We start from the raw sequence: 18,199 nt of genomic DNA on the forward strand, positions 1-18,199 counted from the left end.
AATGAGTGACAGCCGTTATCCAGTGGTCCAGAAGACCCCAGAGGCTGTAACTGCCTTAAAACACTGACATTTATTGTCAAAAGCCGTTAAGAAGCAGCTAGGAGAAAGAATCATTATATCTCCTTCACGTTACACTGGGTTTTCCAAACTGTCTTTCATTAGGACATGGCCTGTGTCCAAATACCCTCAAATTCATTTAGCTAATCCTTCCTCATTACCCTGCCTTTCTTTTACGAATCAAACAATCTGACTTCTAGGGGTGTTGAAGGTTTATGTGTCCCATCTCTTCCCTCCAAATCAGACAGTTATCCTCTTATCCACCTTTTTAATGAGAGAATGACAGGATTTTGAGCGGTAATCCTAGGGCCGTACGGTGGAGATAAAGCCTTTTTCTGGAGCCTGTTGGGGTATTGGCGTATCTGGTAGGAAGGGAGCATATCAAGTGTTTGTTTAGGGTTCACTGTTGAGTGTGTGCGGTTTTATGAGCATGTGTGTATTCAGAACCTCTCAGTCATCACTATACCTAAATTCAGCTGTGAACTTCTCAAAACAACCCAGTATATCACTAACCTTAGCATTGATTAGCCCTTTGAGCAATCAAATTCACATCTCAACAACGCATTTCCAAAAATCAATTCAGAGAAAAAAAAAGAAGAAAAAAAAGATCGGAGGACCAACATATTTGCCACTGGCTTCCTACTCTCATTCACTTTAATTAAAACTTTGAATCTATCACCAGCTTACATTGCTCTAGAGACCGGATCCAATAATAAATGAAGTGCTCTCTTTCTGGTACACCCTTGACGCTGTGCCAATTTAGCCCTGTGGAGACGCACAGACCCTGGGCTAGGAGCTTAGCTTCTGAATTATTTACACAATTCCACATTTAAGTTGCAAATTATATCTTGCCACTTTAGCTAAAAGGGGCAAGTCATTTGGATATGCTAATTTTGATAAATGACAAGGTATTTTGACAATCTATTAACTAGTTTTGTAGTGTGTTGACATGAAAATGTATTTTAAAATCAACAAATTAACGGCAAATCAGAACAGAAAATGGGCATGTAAAAGTCACACTTCATGTTTTTTTGTTGGGTTTTAATTTTACCCTAGGGTAAAATGCTCAGTTTTCAAAACAATTTAAGCACATTGTGCTACAAGTACTGTTAAGCTTCAAGGGTACCTTTCCTTGTACCACATGACTGATGCCTTTGCCTACAATGTTGACAGTTGGGAAGCACTAGGTAGCCTCATTTCACGAAACTATTGATGTCTCCCATTCACCCATTCAGAGCAAATGAATGAGAGGCAGTCTTATCTCTCCTCCATTAACAAGCAGGAGGACCTTGAGTTGCCATCACCGAAGTGTCAGTCGAAAGCGATGGCGTCTCCGCATTCGGATCCCCCGAGACTGAACCCAGGACAGACAAGATGGCATCATTACTGTCTCTTTTCCCTTCTCTCTCAAGGACAGGGTGAACGCATATGACATGGCAAGAGAAAGCGCCTTTGACCAAGAAAGGTCACCATCATCTTGGTTGGCACCATGTCATTGTCTCTGCACATGACCTCATCACTGCTGGGAAGCAGCAAGACCCAGCTCATAATTACAATCATCTCTATGGGGGCCTTCAAATAACCCAATCGAAAGGCACAGAGAAATCTGATTTCTCCTGATCAGTGGCAAGCCGTCGCAGCCACTTCAACCACTACAATGGACGCCTAGACACTCGGAATCAATAGCAATTTAGTTAAAAGTTTCAAAGCTGAAATCGGCCCAGTGAAAGCCAGAGTAATTAGGTTAAAGGGGGGAGGGGAGATCTTGCTTGCAGTCTTCTCGCTCGGTTCTTCAATTACAGTTAATGTTTTTACGGAGCAATTAGTGTAATGTGTCTGTGAACATAGTATAATCGGCATTGAGCTGGAAAGACATGGAAACTGAGCCTTCTGAAATGTAGTATGACATTTAAAACATTTACAATATTGAGAATCAAGTCGGAATGTTTTGAGAATGATTTTATAAAAGGCGTTTTACAAAAAGTAAGTTTAATTAAATAATTTAATAACATTTTGTTAAAAAAAAACCCGGATGTGATGGGTTTAAGCCTTTTAGCATTATTTTTTTTTGTCTTTGAGGCTATTTTTTGTGACTGTCATAAAATTATGACAACTGATGACTTTTTTTCTTAAAACTTTGCCTAGAGAAAGTATTCTATTACCATTATACTATCATGAGAGTATTTTTAAAGCAATTATTTTATTTCTGTAAACGGTGCAACTTTATTTCCATTGGCATAGGCGGCGCGACTTACTTCATTCCCTATTCCTGTAACATTCATATTTTCCTAAAATTGTCCTTTGGTTTCCTCTACAAGTAAATGCATGGGCTTAATGCCATATGAAAACAAGTAAAATAAGAGAGGGGTAAAAACCTATAAAATATTCCTGCAGCAAACAAGTACCATAGAACATAATATCTAACAAAAACAATTATAATATATTGAACTATGATCTTCACATGCAATACTCACCTTGCTCCCTGGAAGTGGCTTGGTATGACAAACTGGTCGATTTGTGCCCGTGACACAAACACCTCGTTGTCGTGGCCAACCGAGCAGGCACCGCAACTGGGACAAATCCCTCAGGAGAGGGAAACAGGAGGCCGGGCACAACATCACCTCAACACTATAATACTCCAGTCAAAATGTTTGGAGACCGTTTGCCGTGTCAGACAAAATTAGGCTATCCTAATTCTATCTTCAGTATTCACAAATCAACCTGAAGAAATGCTGCTCAACATAAACAAGATAACTGTTTGGTGTCTTCCCATTCACTGGTAGATCAAATCTAAATCTCAAGAATCTTACTATTAATGCAAAAAAAAAAAAAAAGATTTTGAAATTGTGGAATGAACCCAATGACCCTACTAAGAGTCAGAGGCAAACTGAACACGCTGTACTGTCTCACTCAAGCGAAAACAACGCTCCCATGAGTGCATCTGCACAAGTCCAAGTGTGTATGGCAGCACAGAGTAATTATATTCAATGTCTCTCCTCCGTTTACCTCCGATTCTGTTTGTGTGTCCTGAAGGACACTGCCAAAACAAGTCTTACGGACCGGTTAGAGCGACGCAATCCCCTCGTCTGCTGTCTGACACATGCACATAACAACAGTAAAACCAAACAAACAATCTATTGATTCAAAACATACACCACGGACTGCATTGTCCCCTCACAGGACCAGAAAGAGACCCACGCTGTGATTCAGTAGCCGTACAGAAACTGTCAGTGTCAAAACACCTCAATCCCAATTTATATTCTGTTCTCATTCCATGCAGACGCAAAAAAACACCAAAAAAAAAAACCACACGCTTTTCTCTCAGTTCCCAATTCTGGATTTTCAGGTCAAATCAGTTCTTTGAAAAAGCTCTCAGGATAAGCCACAAAAACATCTACGAACCGCAGCATCCTGTCCAAATTGATCAGCCTCAATAAAAGGCTTTTAAACGCAGTCAGGTGAGATGTTGTTCCCGCAGGAAAGCATCATCCTCTTCTCATATCGTGCAAGATCCTACAAATATAGCTGACTGCGATCTCTGCAAAACAATCTTTCCTCCTTTCTTTCTTTCTTCTCTGCTCTGTTGTTGCTGCGCTCCGGAGGGTGACAACTCAGCAGAGCTGCGGACGCGGAAAAACATTGTGGACTGCAGCACTGGCAGCACGCTTGCACACGACGGGAGGGGGTGGGGGAGGAGGAGGAGGTGTGTGTGTGTGTGTGTGTGTGGAGGGGGGGGGGGTTCTCACCTCCCCATTCCTCTGCTCGTGTTTTTTTCCCTCTCTCATGCCTGTAGCACAGCCATTTGGGGACTTCAAGCCGAACGTAATCTACAGGTCTTTCATGTTAGATTTGGGCTCGTTTATTCCCCTGCGGCACTTTGAAGGGCAGATATACAAACATGCGTACACATGAGTGAGTGAGCCATAGGGGGGAAATATGATTATACATGATTTGTGAATATCAAAATAAAGATATCTATATTTTAGTTTTTTTTTGTGTTATGTTATGAAAGAAGTCTCTAATGCTCGCCAAGGCTAAATTTATTTGATCAAAAAATATATATTACAAAATAAAACAACTTTTTTATTTTAATATATTTTAAACTAATTTATTCCTGCAATGGCAAAGCTGAATTTCAGCATCATTACTCCAGTCTTCAGTCTCACATGATCCTTCAATGGATAACAAAACTCACGGTTCGGATCATATTACGGTTTTGAGTCACAGATCGATTTTTCGGATCTGCAAGAAAAAATAAAAATGGAGGGTGGAGGAGGAGGACAGGGTCAGTAAAAAAACAAAACAAAAAATCAGTAAAAAACTAAATTAACTAATTATAAGCATAGATAAATACAATACAAAGTTACAAATAAAGTAAGGTCTAATAGTAGTACTCCGGTACAGAAATGTAATTAGGCCTAAATGTAAAATAACACTATACTGTATAAATCAAATATGGATTCATTTTTGCTGTTTTTTGTTATTTGATTAGCATTAATGACAGACAGCAGCAGGTATTTGTAGGCTGCTGTCATTTTAAGACCTAATGCACGGATCCAATACAATGATACACATCTAATTTCTTTCTCAACTGTTTACATTCACTTAAAGGAATGGTTCACTAAAACAAATTACAATTCTGTCATAATTTACTCACCCTCAAGTAAATTATTTCAAACCTGTATGAATTTCTTTCTTCTGTTGAACACAAAAGATGATATTTAGTAGAATGTCGGTAACCCGTTGACTATCATAGTATTTTTTTTCCCTATTATGAAAGTCAATGAGGTCCATCAACTGTCTGGTTCCCGACATTATTCCAAATATCTTCCGATTCATTCATGTAAACAATTTTTTTTAAATCACTCTGCTAATGTACATGCCGGACATTTACATAGAATCCACAACCGAAGGATAGATTCAGGTCTCATCCTACAATTTTCTTTTTCGATAACCCGTTAATAATCACAATAATAGTTAATATCAAACCGTCAAAAAATCAATCATACTGCAAATAAATTGCCTATCCCTAATCCTGTATATTCCACGTGTGTGTGTGTGTGTTTGCCTATAATAAATCACACAATGCATTGGATTTTCTTTCCTGAAGCACAGCTGGCTTACGGTCCATGACTTATTCTCACAGCTCCAGCATTTCATATTTTTTTCCCCATTGTCCATTTCCCTTTTCATCATTCTCTTTCCTTCACGGTCCTCCTTAGGTTTGAGATGCATCAGATGAGCCTGGATGTATTCACACATCTGTGTGCCTGGAAGTCTGTGGATCTAGCCGTCGCTACCACAGGTTTTATTTACATTCATGCACAAGGAGAGGGACAATCTGTCTCCCTGCATTCTACTCATCTTTAGCCTCTTTCACTTTCTGGGTGAGTGCCTTCACACATACACACACACACGGCTCATACCTCTTGGTTTCCCCGCTTTGGAAAAGGCCACCTATTTTTAGCCTGACTATGACTGGCAGGACAATCAGGAGGTAACAATTATAGGGCTACACGGGACGGAGGCTGACACTCGCATTCTTATTTCATTACAATGACATGCATGAGCATTTTAGGGTGGGTGGTAAGAACATCCCAGTATGAGTCATTTCATTTCACAGTAAAAGTATATCTCATTATACAGTTTTCCTGGAAATTTAAACTAAACATTTGTTACATTTAACTTCTGTTTGATATGATAAGCCAATTATTTATGTTATAACTGTTAGATGGCCAATATTTAAATGTTATACTATTTTGTCAAAATAAATTTAAATAAAACACTAAAATGATTTTAAATGCAACAAGTTAGGGGTGTAACAATACCCTCATGTCACGATTCGATATCACGATACAATATTATTGTGATACTCCAAGACATGATAAAAGGTTAACAAAAAATGTACTGTTGATTAAAATGCTAAATTTGATATTACATTGGGGTGTAAATTAATAGGCTAGGACTTGGTGAGGAAAAAACCCAACACACAGGACAATACTGACACCAGAATAAAAATATTCATGATTCTGAAGCTAAAAATACAGAATTATTTTAGACGAATCTGCTTGCACTCTGTCACTGACTATATTTAAAATAATGTAGGCCAATTATTACTGGTAACATTAGACATTTGGCATTATCAGGACCCACAAATATTCCCCCATTGTATTATTATACATTATATTCAACATTATAGTACTTCATACTTTTATGTAGTACTGACACTAAAACTCAATTCATTTTGGGTGAACCATCCACGATATATTGTGACGCGATACATTGTTACACCCCTACTACAAGTCAATTCAGGCATCACAAAATGATAAATGTACAGTATGAAAAATGAATATTCATTTTGAGATTTGCTAGAGTGTTTTACCAATGCATAACAAAGGTAAAAAATTAGGAAATTAGTTTTCACAATTCAACACCCTGGAAGACAACCAATAAGGCGTTTATCATTTTGAGAAATAGAATACAAATGTTTGCTTGGTGGTGTCAGATTTTTAAAATCATGCTATGGAGTGAGGACATAACGTAGCAGAGACAGCAGGATCGGATTTTTGTTGACATTTAATGCTGACACACGTTATACACCGTCACACCATGCAGTCGTAATGAGCATATGGGCGCGCGCTCATACACACACACACACACACACACTCACAGGAGGATGAGTTGGACAAGATGTACCTCTCCAGCAAAAACTAGTGTTTCTCCATTTGAACCCCATGATGAGAGATAAAGGATATAGAAAGCACTAAACTTGCCTTGGGTTCTCAAAACCAGGCAATTCAATTAAGCAATGCTGCTCATGGATTTATGGGGCATGACAGATTGACCCGTGATTGCAGTTTAAATTTAATGTTCGCTGAGCTGGGACAGAGACAGATCGCATTGATACTGGTTCAGTACAATAACATAAGGCTTTTTATTTCACAGGAGCCAGTAATGCGTTTTCACAGTAAGGCAATGTCATGTGTAATTTCAGGAACTGTTGGTAATCTATTCAAAGTTGCTTGAATAAACAGCTCTGTCTTAAAGGGGTGGTAAAATGCCCTTTTCACAAGATGTAAAATAAATCTCTGATGTCCTCTGAGTGTGTGTGTGAAGTTTTAGCACAAAATACCCCACAGATATTTTTTATATAGCATGTTAAAGTTGTCACTTTTTGAGGGTGAGCAAAAACGCACCGTTTTGTGCCTGGCCCTTTAAATGCAAAAGCGCTGCTGCAGAGGGCGGGGTTTCAAGAGCTGGTGTGTGTTAGCAGCTGCGATTACCTCACGCAGACACACTAAAGTGACAGAAACTGTTCTGCCTTTAATGTTAAAACAAGTCAGACAAAGATGGAGAGACTCAAGAAGAAGCGACAACATGTAGAAGCAACAGGACGTCTCTGAATGGTTAGTTGATGAATTTATGTTGCTGATGTGGAGTTAGCTATCTTCAATTAGCATATTCTGGGAGGAATGTCGTGTAGTCCCTATCAGCCGTTTGTTGTAGTCCTTTTCTTTAAAAGCAAATATCTTAATTTGCTTTGAACTTTGAGCGTTGTAACTTTGCAGATGTTGTTTATGCTCAAACAGCAACATTTCACACTAGCTAAAGTTAGAAAAGTGAAATCATCCTCAACCACCCCTTTAAAGTCCCCCAGTATTCAATACTTGTATCCCTTAAAACTCATCTTTGATCACCAAAATAGCATATTTAAAAGTAAAAATGGCATAAAATAGCTTGAATATAACTACACCCTTGCCTCATTTAGTATACATGGTTCTATGAAAATGCAAATTAGCCCTGCCTCCACTCACTCACAACAGCAGATCCACTCGTTGTCGTGATTGGTTACAAGGTAGTTGGTGACGTCAGAAACAGACTGTCAGTTCACTGCCGTTTTAAAGAGAAATTATTCAGCAATGGTGTTGACATGAATGTGTACATGGTTTGTCTTAAAGGGGTGGTTGATTATGATTTCACTTTTCTAACTTTAGTTAGTGTGTAATGTTTCTGTTTGAGCATAAACAACATCTGCAAAGTTACAGCGCTCAAAATTCAAAGCAAAGGGAGATATTTGCTTTTAACGGACTACAACAAACGGCTGGTAGGGACTACACGGCATTCCTCCTGGGTTAGTATAACATCATAAACCCTAAAATTAGCATAAACCCCACCCCTGGAACGCGATTTATAGATTATCATCATGACAGAAAATGCTAATCAATGACTAAAAGATAACTACACATAAGCTACATAAATTCATCAACTAACCATTCAGAAATGCCCTGTTGCATTTTACATGTTGTCACTTGTTCTTGAGTCTCTCCATCTTTGTCTGACTTGTCCAAATTTTCAGTGCATGTCTGTGTGAGGTAAAAGGGCACAAGCTGTTGAAGCTCCACCCCCTGTGCCGGGAGAAGAAGCTCATTTGCATTTAAAGGGACAGACAAAAACGGTGCGTTTTTGCTCATCCTCAAAAAGTGAACATTTTAACATGCTATATAAAAATACCTGTGGGGTATTTTGAGCTAAAACTTCACATACACACTCTCTGCACATACAAAACTTCTTTCTGTGAAAACCAAACCCCGAGTTTCCCCCTCAAGAGAACCGAAACTACAAATGTGAACAAACCAACGCGTAGCCTACAGTGTAGAGGATACGGCGTATGTCCGGCGCAGAAGTATAAAATTGGGCTTAAGTTATCTTAAACATGAGATGTTCTTTATATTAAGGACTTCAAACTAAATCATAAACCTGCATGGCTTTCACCACCGACAGATGTGCATGTTGTTTAATGCGTTTTCTTCAGTGCTCATCTAACGGTTGTAAACGTAAGGGATACATGACTTGAACGCACTCCGCGGAGGCAACAACCCTCCGCTTAGCGACGGGCGGTTCTTTGCCCTTACATTAAAATAATTTAATGCACTAGCCGTAGATTTTCCCGTTTATACTAGGGGTGTGCACGAATATTCGAATATTTGGCCGTAAATGCACTGAATCCATGATAAATCACAAGCACTAACTCGCAGTTAGAACTAAATGCAATGGGTGGCGCTACTGGAGCGTGTTAAGTTATTTGTATTTGATCACATAATGTTGTTGTCTGCCTTGCGAAGTCTGGAATTACTTTTTATCAGATTAATGAATGAATCGGAGTTATAATATCACCACCACGATGAGAAATCACGCCTTTTTTGTTTAACATCATTTAAATAAACGAATATTCGAATACTCGATTTTTATGAGCCCGAATATTTGAATGCAATATTTTTGAAAAATGGCCATCCCTAGTTTATACCATGGTCATTTGCCATCATTGACAAGTTAAGGCTGTTTGACGTTTTAACGTTTGCAACGCAAAATTTAAATGGAAGGGTTAAAATGACAGGTATTTTAGTCAGTTACCACTCGTTGGATCTAGCATTTTGCAGATTTTTGTTGTGGAAAAAGTCTAAAATAACTCGAGTCACAGAGTTACAGATGCCAAAACTCAGATTTTATTGGAGACAAAACAGCCAAGATGCCTGAAGAATATCTGACCTTCAACCTATCAGTACTCGAAAATAATTTTTTTTACAAAAGCCGATTTTCCACCACTGGGCCGAACAGTTATATTATGGAAACAGTGAAATTCTTATATAAGACAGGTATCATTATATCATTTCAATAAATATTAGTACTTCATCCCAATTAGTAGACCGAAATTAACTGCTGTAATATACATTTAAGCACATGTATGTGTATAATATTACAAACATACCCAAACTGAGGGACAGGCTAGACTGCAGTAGTTATCACTCGCCTTACAACAGGCACCAGTTTCTGTCAAAGTTGTACCCCGAAGAGCTCAACAGAGAGGACCACCAGTCAATCAATCAACTGCAGCCCCCCAACACCAAGTGCTCAAAGAGCCAAGCGAGACAGTGACGGGATGAGATTGGCAGCCTGCCAGTGTGTGCACACTCCAAAACCATTCCAATTTCCATTTCCTGCACACGCACACACAAACGCAAGAGAGAATACCAGCTCTTAACGCAGACATGAGCAGAATGTAAAGAGCTGAGGAACGTGGAAATTTTAGGGTCGACAGAGTGTGAAATGTAAATGAGAGAATGAATTAGGAGAAATGGCTTCCCCTCCCTGATTGGAAGCAGCAGTAAATGACTTGGATACTTCCATGTCTGGCATTATACAAATTTATATTCTGCCACAAATCATTTAGTGTCAACACTTTTCATTACGCCGCCTGGCATGGCATATATGCCTGGCTATATTCTAAACCACTGATGTGATATCTCAGCGCAATAAAACATTCATCCACAGGAGAACTAAAGGCCATGTAAAACTGCCTACATGTACACATGGGCTGTGTTCGAAATCCTACATTAGTCCACTTGAGGGAGCGAAAGGAGGAAGCCAGAAGGGCTGGAGCTGCCAGTTTGCTAATTTTCAAATAATTATTAAACAGCAAGAACAAACTATACAAAAGCTTCAGCCCTTCTGGCATCCTTCTTTCACTCCCTCAAGTGGACTATATTAGTGGAGTAATATATGATTTCAAACACAGCCCACGTGTACATTAGCCTGGGTTTCCCCATACTGCCTTTGCGCAGCGCGATTTTATTCACGCTGAAAGGCAGTCTGGATACCATGGACCAGATTTTCGCCTCATCTAGGGAACCAATCACAGAACGGGGAGGGAGCAGCAAGACGATGACGACATCTATGCGACACAACTAAGCAGTTTGTTTATATCCATATATACCTTCGACCCTCATGTTTATCTTGCACAAACAGCAATAGTCACTGAACGTCATTGTTTACACAAAAATATCTTACCCATCGTCTTCTTCCTTGTCTAATTTCTGTCGCTCTACATACGTCATCTGGTATAATGGAAACGATTGGCTATGAGCTACGTACAGGCGCATTTGATAGACATCCTTAAACCACGCCTCAAATACGAGAAAATGCACGTGGTTCCCAGACCCAAGTCTCAACAAGAATTGGGTCTGGCGTTAGCCAGGCTACGTGTACATGTAGTAAGATGAAAATATTTATCTTGAACCCTGTCATGGAAACTAGCATGTATAACCCTTAATTAAACAATTTAATCAATTAAAAAAATAATTTATACTTTAGATTTATACTGTATGATTACACTGTAGCTAGTAATGGGCGATATAAACGATATGCAATATAAACGATACAAAATTGGCCTACGATAGAGATTTTAATTCTATTGCACTATCGCATGTTGATGACGCAATCTACCCGCGAAATTTAGAGCCACGAGCTGCAACCGGCTGAACCGCATCATATTCGTCGTCATCTTGGGTAAACATGGCTGATGAAGAAAAAGGCGCTGGTGAAAAAGATCGGTGCAACATCCATTATTTGGACTTGGTTCAGATTTAAGCCGCCCGACGAGCAGCAGCAAACTATACAGAGTGCGTGGGGCAACAGTTCGGGGTAACACACACGACTAATCTGTTCTACCACCTCAAAACGAAACATGTCACTGAATACCAGCGCGTATTCACAAAATAGTGGTGTAAACACAACATCTCTGTGTGTGCCCGATTTTAAGGTTCGTTGTTGCTTTTTAACTGAGAATACATAATTTTTTCTGCTCTTTGCATCTTTTGTGTCCTTAAAAAAAAAAAGCCAAACTACATTTGGAGTGCCTTCTGCACTGTTTTGCACTTTTTACCGTCTATGGCATGGCACTACTGTAAACAAACTTTTATACTTGAAGCATTTTCTGTAGTTGACGTATAGGCGGATCTTTTGTGACGTCATTGTTTATGTTTGTCGCGTTGCATCATGGGAATCGTGTGGCAAGAAACACAGCTAGATACCTGTAATTTGATTGTTTTGCACGTTTGGAGGAGGATTTAGACAAGAGGATGGTTCACTCTTGCTGTGTGGTCGATTGTATGGCTCGTTGGGGGCCTGATAAAAAGTTTTCGAATTCCATCCGAAAAGGATCGCGAAAAACGAAAGAAATGAAGTGGCTGTGTGCAATTAGGCGATTGAACCTGGACGCTCCGAAGAAGTTCCTGCAGCTTCTGATCGAGTTTGTGAGGCTCATTTGTTCATGGTTAATCTTAGTAACTATGTATTTATAGAAGATTGAATAAAAAAATAAAATAAAAAAGGCTAATTTGTTCATGGTTAATCTTAGTAACTATGTATTTATAGAAGATAAATTGTAAATGTAAAAGTAAAATAAAACTGAGTCAAATCAACCGAGTCATATGCGTTCTGATTCAGGTGTCTTTTAGCACGATCACTGCTTTCTGTTTGGCAGAAAAGATCGGCCCAACTTTTCGAGAAACAAAATAATCATAGGCCTCATAGGACTTTTGAAAGCCTTTAATCTTTCATGAGTGAAGGGTCCAGGGGTTTCTATTAAATAAGAATAAATGTCTCCCCAGCAGATTGGTGGCCAAGACACGGGCGAGTCGGACCAACGTTTTTTGTCATCCCAGATCTCATATGGGCTTTGAATAACTTTGATTTTGTCACCAATACAAATTTTGAGCTTCTCTCCAAACCTCCTCCGTCCTTAAGATGTTAGTGCTTATACATAGTGGATTTCGCCCGCTAACTCTCTTGAAAGTGCTCGTCGCGTCTTTACAGCCCACCATACTGTTTGTTTTGTTGCCACACAACCACTCGCGCATGCGTACAAAGATGTCAACAAAGATCCTCCTATAGGTGAAACGCAAAAAATTTGAATATCATGCAAAAGTAAAAGGTGAAACTAATATATTATATAGACTCATTACATGCAAAGTTAGATATTACAAGGCTTTATTTGTTATAATTTTGATGATTATGACAGCTTTATATGAAAACCTTTTCACAATATTCTAATTTTGAATTTGGGGTTTTTATAAGCTGCTAGCCATAATATTTAAACATTGGTTTCTTTAAACAAACATTAATATTTAAACAAAGTCTCTGCAGCTAGTGTACTTGCATTTGATTTATCTGCAACATTATGTTGTATAATTACAGTTTTGCACAATAAATATTCTCAAAACTACATACACCGTTTCTTTCTTTCTTTAAAAAATTGTTTGGCTTTCCTTAGGGTCTGTGTAACCTGTTCTGAAATGGTTTTATTATAATTTATATATCGTGATAAATATCGTTATTGCAAGAGCCTGCAATGTATATCGCAATATGGATTTTAGGCCATATCGCCCATCCCTAACTGTAGCCACATTGGATCATTGGTTTGGAAAATGGATGATTCAGTCGCAGGCGCCACGTTCTGGCGAGACACTGGAATTAATTTGCCACAACTCACAGACAGTGCATTATGGGTATTCTCGAGCCGTTGAGGGTACATCGGTTGTACACTCATTATTGCGGTGTATTGTGGGATTGAATGAGTTCACTCGATAACACCCACTAAGGTTTCGGATACCACTACAAATGGCTGTTCCCTCAAATGGTGCCCTATTTAAGGCTATAGGGGGCGATTTTGGACACAGCCATGGTGTAACAACAACATTTTACTGAACACAAACAATCACAGCCATCATCAAAATATCATCAAATGTAACAGATGTTGTCATTAGCCAAAAGATAAGGACCAAATGCCTAATATTGCAAAACAGCGCCGACCTCCCGAGGCATGGACTCTATAAGACCCTTGAAGGTGTCCGGTGGTCTCTGGCACCAAGACTTTAGAAGCAGATCCTTTAAGTCCTGTAGGTTTTGAGGTGGAGCCGCCATTGATCAAACTTGTTTGTCCAGCACATCCTACAGATGTCAATTGGATTGAGATCTGGTGAATTTGGAGAGGCCAACAGCTTGAACTCTTTTGTTCAGGAATGGTTGATTCATATGACTCGTATAATGTGTGTATTGTGGCAGGTGCTTTATCCTGCTGAAAGAAGCCACTTCCACCAGTGAAAACCATTGTCCTGAAGGGTTGTACCTGGTCTGCAGCAATGTTTAGGTAGGGAACACGTCAAATTAACATCCACATAAATGTTAGGATATCCCGAATATTGCCCAGAGCATCACACTCCCTCAGCCGGCTTGTCGTCGTCCCACAGTACATCTGGGTGCCATCACTTCCGCAGGTAAACAGCGCCCATGTGATGTAAAAGAAAACAGGACTCATCGGACAAGGTGACCCATTTTCCACTGCCTCAAGGTCCAGTTCCAATGCTCATGTAACCTTTAAATGGTGGACAAGGGTCATCATATTTTGAATGGTCTGTGGCTACGAAGCCCCATATGCAGCAGAGTGCGATGAACTGTGTGTTGTGACACATTCTTCCCATAACCATCATTAAAATTTTGTGTGACTTGTGCCGCAGTAGATCTTCTGTTGCCTGGATAGCCTTTGATGCCCTCGTGAATCGATGAGCCTTGGGCGTCCGACACCCTGTCGTCAGTTTGTGGTTTGTCCCTCCTCAGACCACTGTTGGTAAAGTCTCAACACTGCTGACCGGGAGCGACCCACAAGCCTTGTCGTTTCAGAGAAACTCTGACCCAGTCGACTTGCAAAACAATTTGGCCCTAGTCAAAGTTCTTTAGAGTAATTGTTGTGCACCTTTAATAATTTTTTTTCTTTGTCCTTCCCTGGTTGCACCGGATGGTTGTGGATTGCAGAAGCGCAGAGAACCCTCTTTTTCCTTCGATTTTTATTCCTGCTCATTTCTCCTGTAAACTGATTGTTTACTTACCATCTAATCGATCCAGACATTAATAACGAGACGCCTGTGACTGGTCATAATGTTTTGGCTCATCACCATGCGTATATAGGTCTCGCATTGACGCATTTTTTGAAGGGGCAAGTTAAAGAGTGTCACATGATTCCTCAGAAATCATTTTAAATTGATTGATTTGGTCCTTATTGATAATATTTCTTAGTATTGATTAGAATAAATAAAAAAAGTAAACTTAATAAATCGTACAACATTCCACCTCGGCCGGACCAAATGCCATGACAGGAAACCTACAAATCACTGGTTTGAAAATCTGTCTGGTGGCATGTTGTCCAACCACCAATATCTTCTATTCCTCAAATCCTAATTGGGTAGAACAAGGTTAAATTGCACTTTCATTCAATTTGAGCCCCATTGTATGACAAACCGTGGTGTCCCTCCAGTTTAGCCTCCTGGGAATCATTCAGTTCAGACACAATAGTCCAAGCTGCCCGTCTCTCAGAGAGCTCTCGCTGCTCCAAATGGCCCCTGATTAAAAGGCTCCGTTAAGTGAATGGCCAAGTTACTAAGGAAGCAGCTGGATGAGGACAGAGACGGGCTGTAGAAGAAGGGCTACAAAGAGAAGATGATTGAAACAGAGACAATTGAGCCATCCCATTAATCTCGCCTGACTTCCTTTAACCATATTCACATCGAGGAACTGATCTGGGGAGGGAAGATATTAAGCTATATATTTACAAAGAGGATTGGTGGGCCCTCACTTAGCTTATTTAACTCATCCATGGATTTAAGATAAGTGCTCGCTAGTTTAATGGGATGAGGAAAGGTCACCCAGTAAGGGATTGATTACGGCTGGCTAAAGAGCTATAATGGACATTAAACAAAGCTTAAGCGATGAGGGACGAAGGTTAAACTCAATAAAATTCAGCAAACCGTCCAAATGCATATTTAACTCTACAGTCCAGAAGCTTTTTTTCAAATTAGAAACCATTTCCAAATGGCGAAAAATCACAATGTTTGACTTAAAGAGCTCACCCAAAAATAAAAATTGTGCTATCATTTACGCACCCTCATGTTGTTTCAAAACCATATGACTGACTGAATTGTTGTCCTCCATGTTGACTTTTCATTGTATGGAGGAGGGTTTTGGAACAACATGAGACGACATTAATAATTAAATTATGATTATTAATTACACGTTAAATAAATTTAAATAATTGTGCATTTAAAGTGCACTTATTTTGAGGTGACTAACATACTAAAGCACATTTTAGGAACTAGATTATTATTTGAACTGTAGTGTTATTAGCACTACATTTAAAGTCAATGTATTCTAAATGTACTAAATTGCAACTATCATTACGAATGTGTAAATACTAATTTATGACAAAAGTGTCAATAGAAATTACACTTAAGTATTTTTGTTTACCATAAATGCTTGTACATTCGGCAGTACACTGAGTATTGACTAATACTAATGAGAGTATTTCACCAGACACTAGAAGTAAATTATGAAATTGTACTTAAACCATACTTGAGTAAAACTTATTGTATTTATCATACATTTAAACTATAATGGAATTTAATTTATAAGTAAATGAAATGCAATTAGCTGTCCGATAACTTTATTATTCTTATTCGTATATTCTTATTTCCGTAATAAGTATTCTATTTAAAAGCATGCCAAAGTGTGCTTCATATCACAAAGGTTTCTTTTAAAAGTTGTCACAAAGAGCTCAATTAACCTATTAACTTTTAAATGATTAATTGCTTTTTGTGTGGATCGTTGTATTCCATTACCCTGTCTGGATTCCACGTTGGGCCATTTTCCTTGTGGCCAGTGAGCCATGATCGCTAGAGAGCCACTGGAAGGTTGCGCGCTTCGGGCAGAATCGTCCGCGAGGCAGATGCCGCATCATTAAACAGGCCGAGCGAGCAGAATGTGGTCAAGGATCGCTGCGTCCATCATTAATGTGCAGAAGAAGTGAGGAGTGACGCATCAGTGTGCCCACGGGGCAGATACAAAATGCTGCTGACACGGCACCAAAGGTCAATACTGTTTTCCACAGGCGTCCTCACAGTACAGCGAGAGAGCGGGAGGAAGACGGAGCTTGGGTGCACTGCATTCCACTGCATCAGATAATCCAATTTGAAGATGGGGCCGAGGATGATATTGCTCAGCGCGTGATAAAAAGCAATTCCGTTCATATAATAAAGAGCTGCACAGAAATGTAACTACTGTGCTTACGGGAATGTGCTATTACTTTGTTCTTCCTAATAAAGTGGAGGAGCTGAATGCCTGAAACGGCAACCACATAACAAAAAACATGCTACTAGAACATGCGCTAGCTACTGCATAAGGTCTCTCAAGACTAACATGGCTGGTTTGGGAAGACCGAAACCAAAAAAGGGATGATATTAGCTTATAATTCAGTCATTTTGTTCCATAGAAATGTTTGACAGTAAAGCTTAGAGATTGAGTGTGGGCTGCAGGTGGAAGTATACTGATATTAACAGCAATAACATTGAAAAGGTGTTTTAATAAAACACCACTGGTGAGTAAACTATTATTACTTTGTTACTGTACGACTTAAAGGGATAGTTCACCCAAAAATTTAAATTCTGTCATTAATTACCAGATCCGCAAGACTTTCATTCGTCTTCGGGACACTAACCTTTTTAATGAAATCTGAGAGCTTTCTGTCCCTCCATTGACAGCCACTTTCAAGCCCAAGTAAACAAGACATCATAAATGTAATCCGCGTGACTCCAGTGGTTTAACCTCAGTTTTATGAAGCGACGAGAGTGCTTTGTTTGCGCAGAAAACATTTTTCACATTTACTAAATATTAATCTCAACGCTCGTTCATGCAACCGTGTCTGCTGTCGCGTCACCACCACACACATGCTGTGGTGCTCTCGTGAATATGTGTTGTTGAAGATTAATATTTTGTAAATAAAGTGGTAAATTATGGGGGGTTGCCTAATTGGTAAAAATGGTAGTTGTGTAGCTGTCAATGGTGGGAATAAAAGCTCATTATTTCATTAAAAAAATATCTTCATTTGTGTTCTGAAGATGAACGAAAGTCTTATGGGTTTGGAACGACATGACAGTGAGTAAATCATGACAGAATTTACATTTTTGGGTGAACTATCCCTTTAAGTATCTGTACTTTATCAGAGTATTTTTATTTTAAGAAACTTTTACTAATTATTATTTTGGTAATCGAGTAATCTGTTGATTAATCAAATAATTTTTGTGGTAATAAAAAATAGACTTAAGTGAACAACAATAGCCTTTAAAATTACTTAAAATACATAGGCTATATAATAACAATGAGACAAATTGGTTCAAATAAAGTATCAAAAGCAAGTAATCGTATAGTTTTATTGAACAACACGGTTAAAATACAAAATGTAACATACATAATATAAACAATC

At 39.0% G+C, this 18,199-nt stretch overlaps 1 protein-coding gene across 2 annotated transcripts in view; it reads right to left on the minus strand.

Moving 5' to 3' along the window:
- The window catches only part of siah2l (seven in absentia homolog 2-like), a 33,093-nt gene that overhangs the window by 3,758 nt on the left and 11,136 nt on the right, over nucleotides 1–18,199 (minus strand). Inside the window, exon 1 of one of the 2 annotated variants that reach the window (XM_079585367.1) lies at nucleotides 2,532–3,731. The exons of the other annotated variant lie outside the window; for it this stretch is intronic. Coding sequence (XP_079441493.1) covers nucleotides 2,532–2,675 — 144 coding nt within the window. The 5' untranslated portion in view covers nucleotides 2,676–3,731. Of the gene's footprint in view, nucleotides 1–2,531; nucleotides 3,732–18,199 lie in introns of those variants that run through there. 2 annotated transcript variants of the gene reach the window in all.

Source organism: Phoxinus phoxinus (genome assembly GCF_949152265.1).
Source record: "Phoxinus phoxinus genome assembly, chromosome: 17".
In the NCBI taxonomy this organism is placed as follows: domain Eukaryota; kingdom Metazoa; phylum Chordata; class Actinopteri; order Cypriniformes; family Leuciscidae; genus Phoxinus; species Phoxinus phoxinus.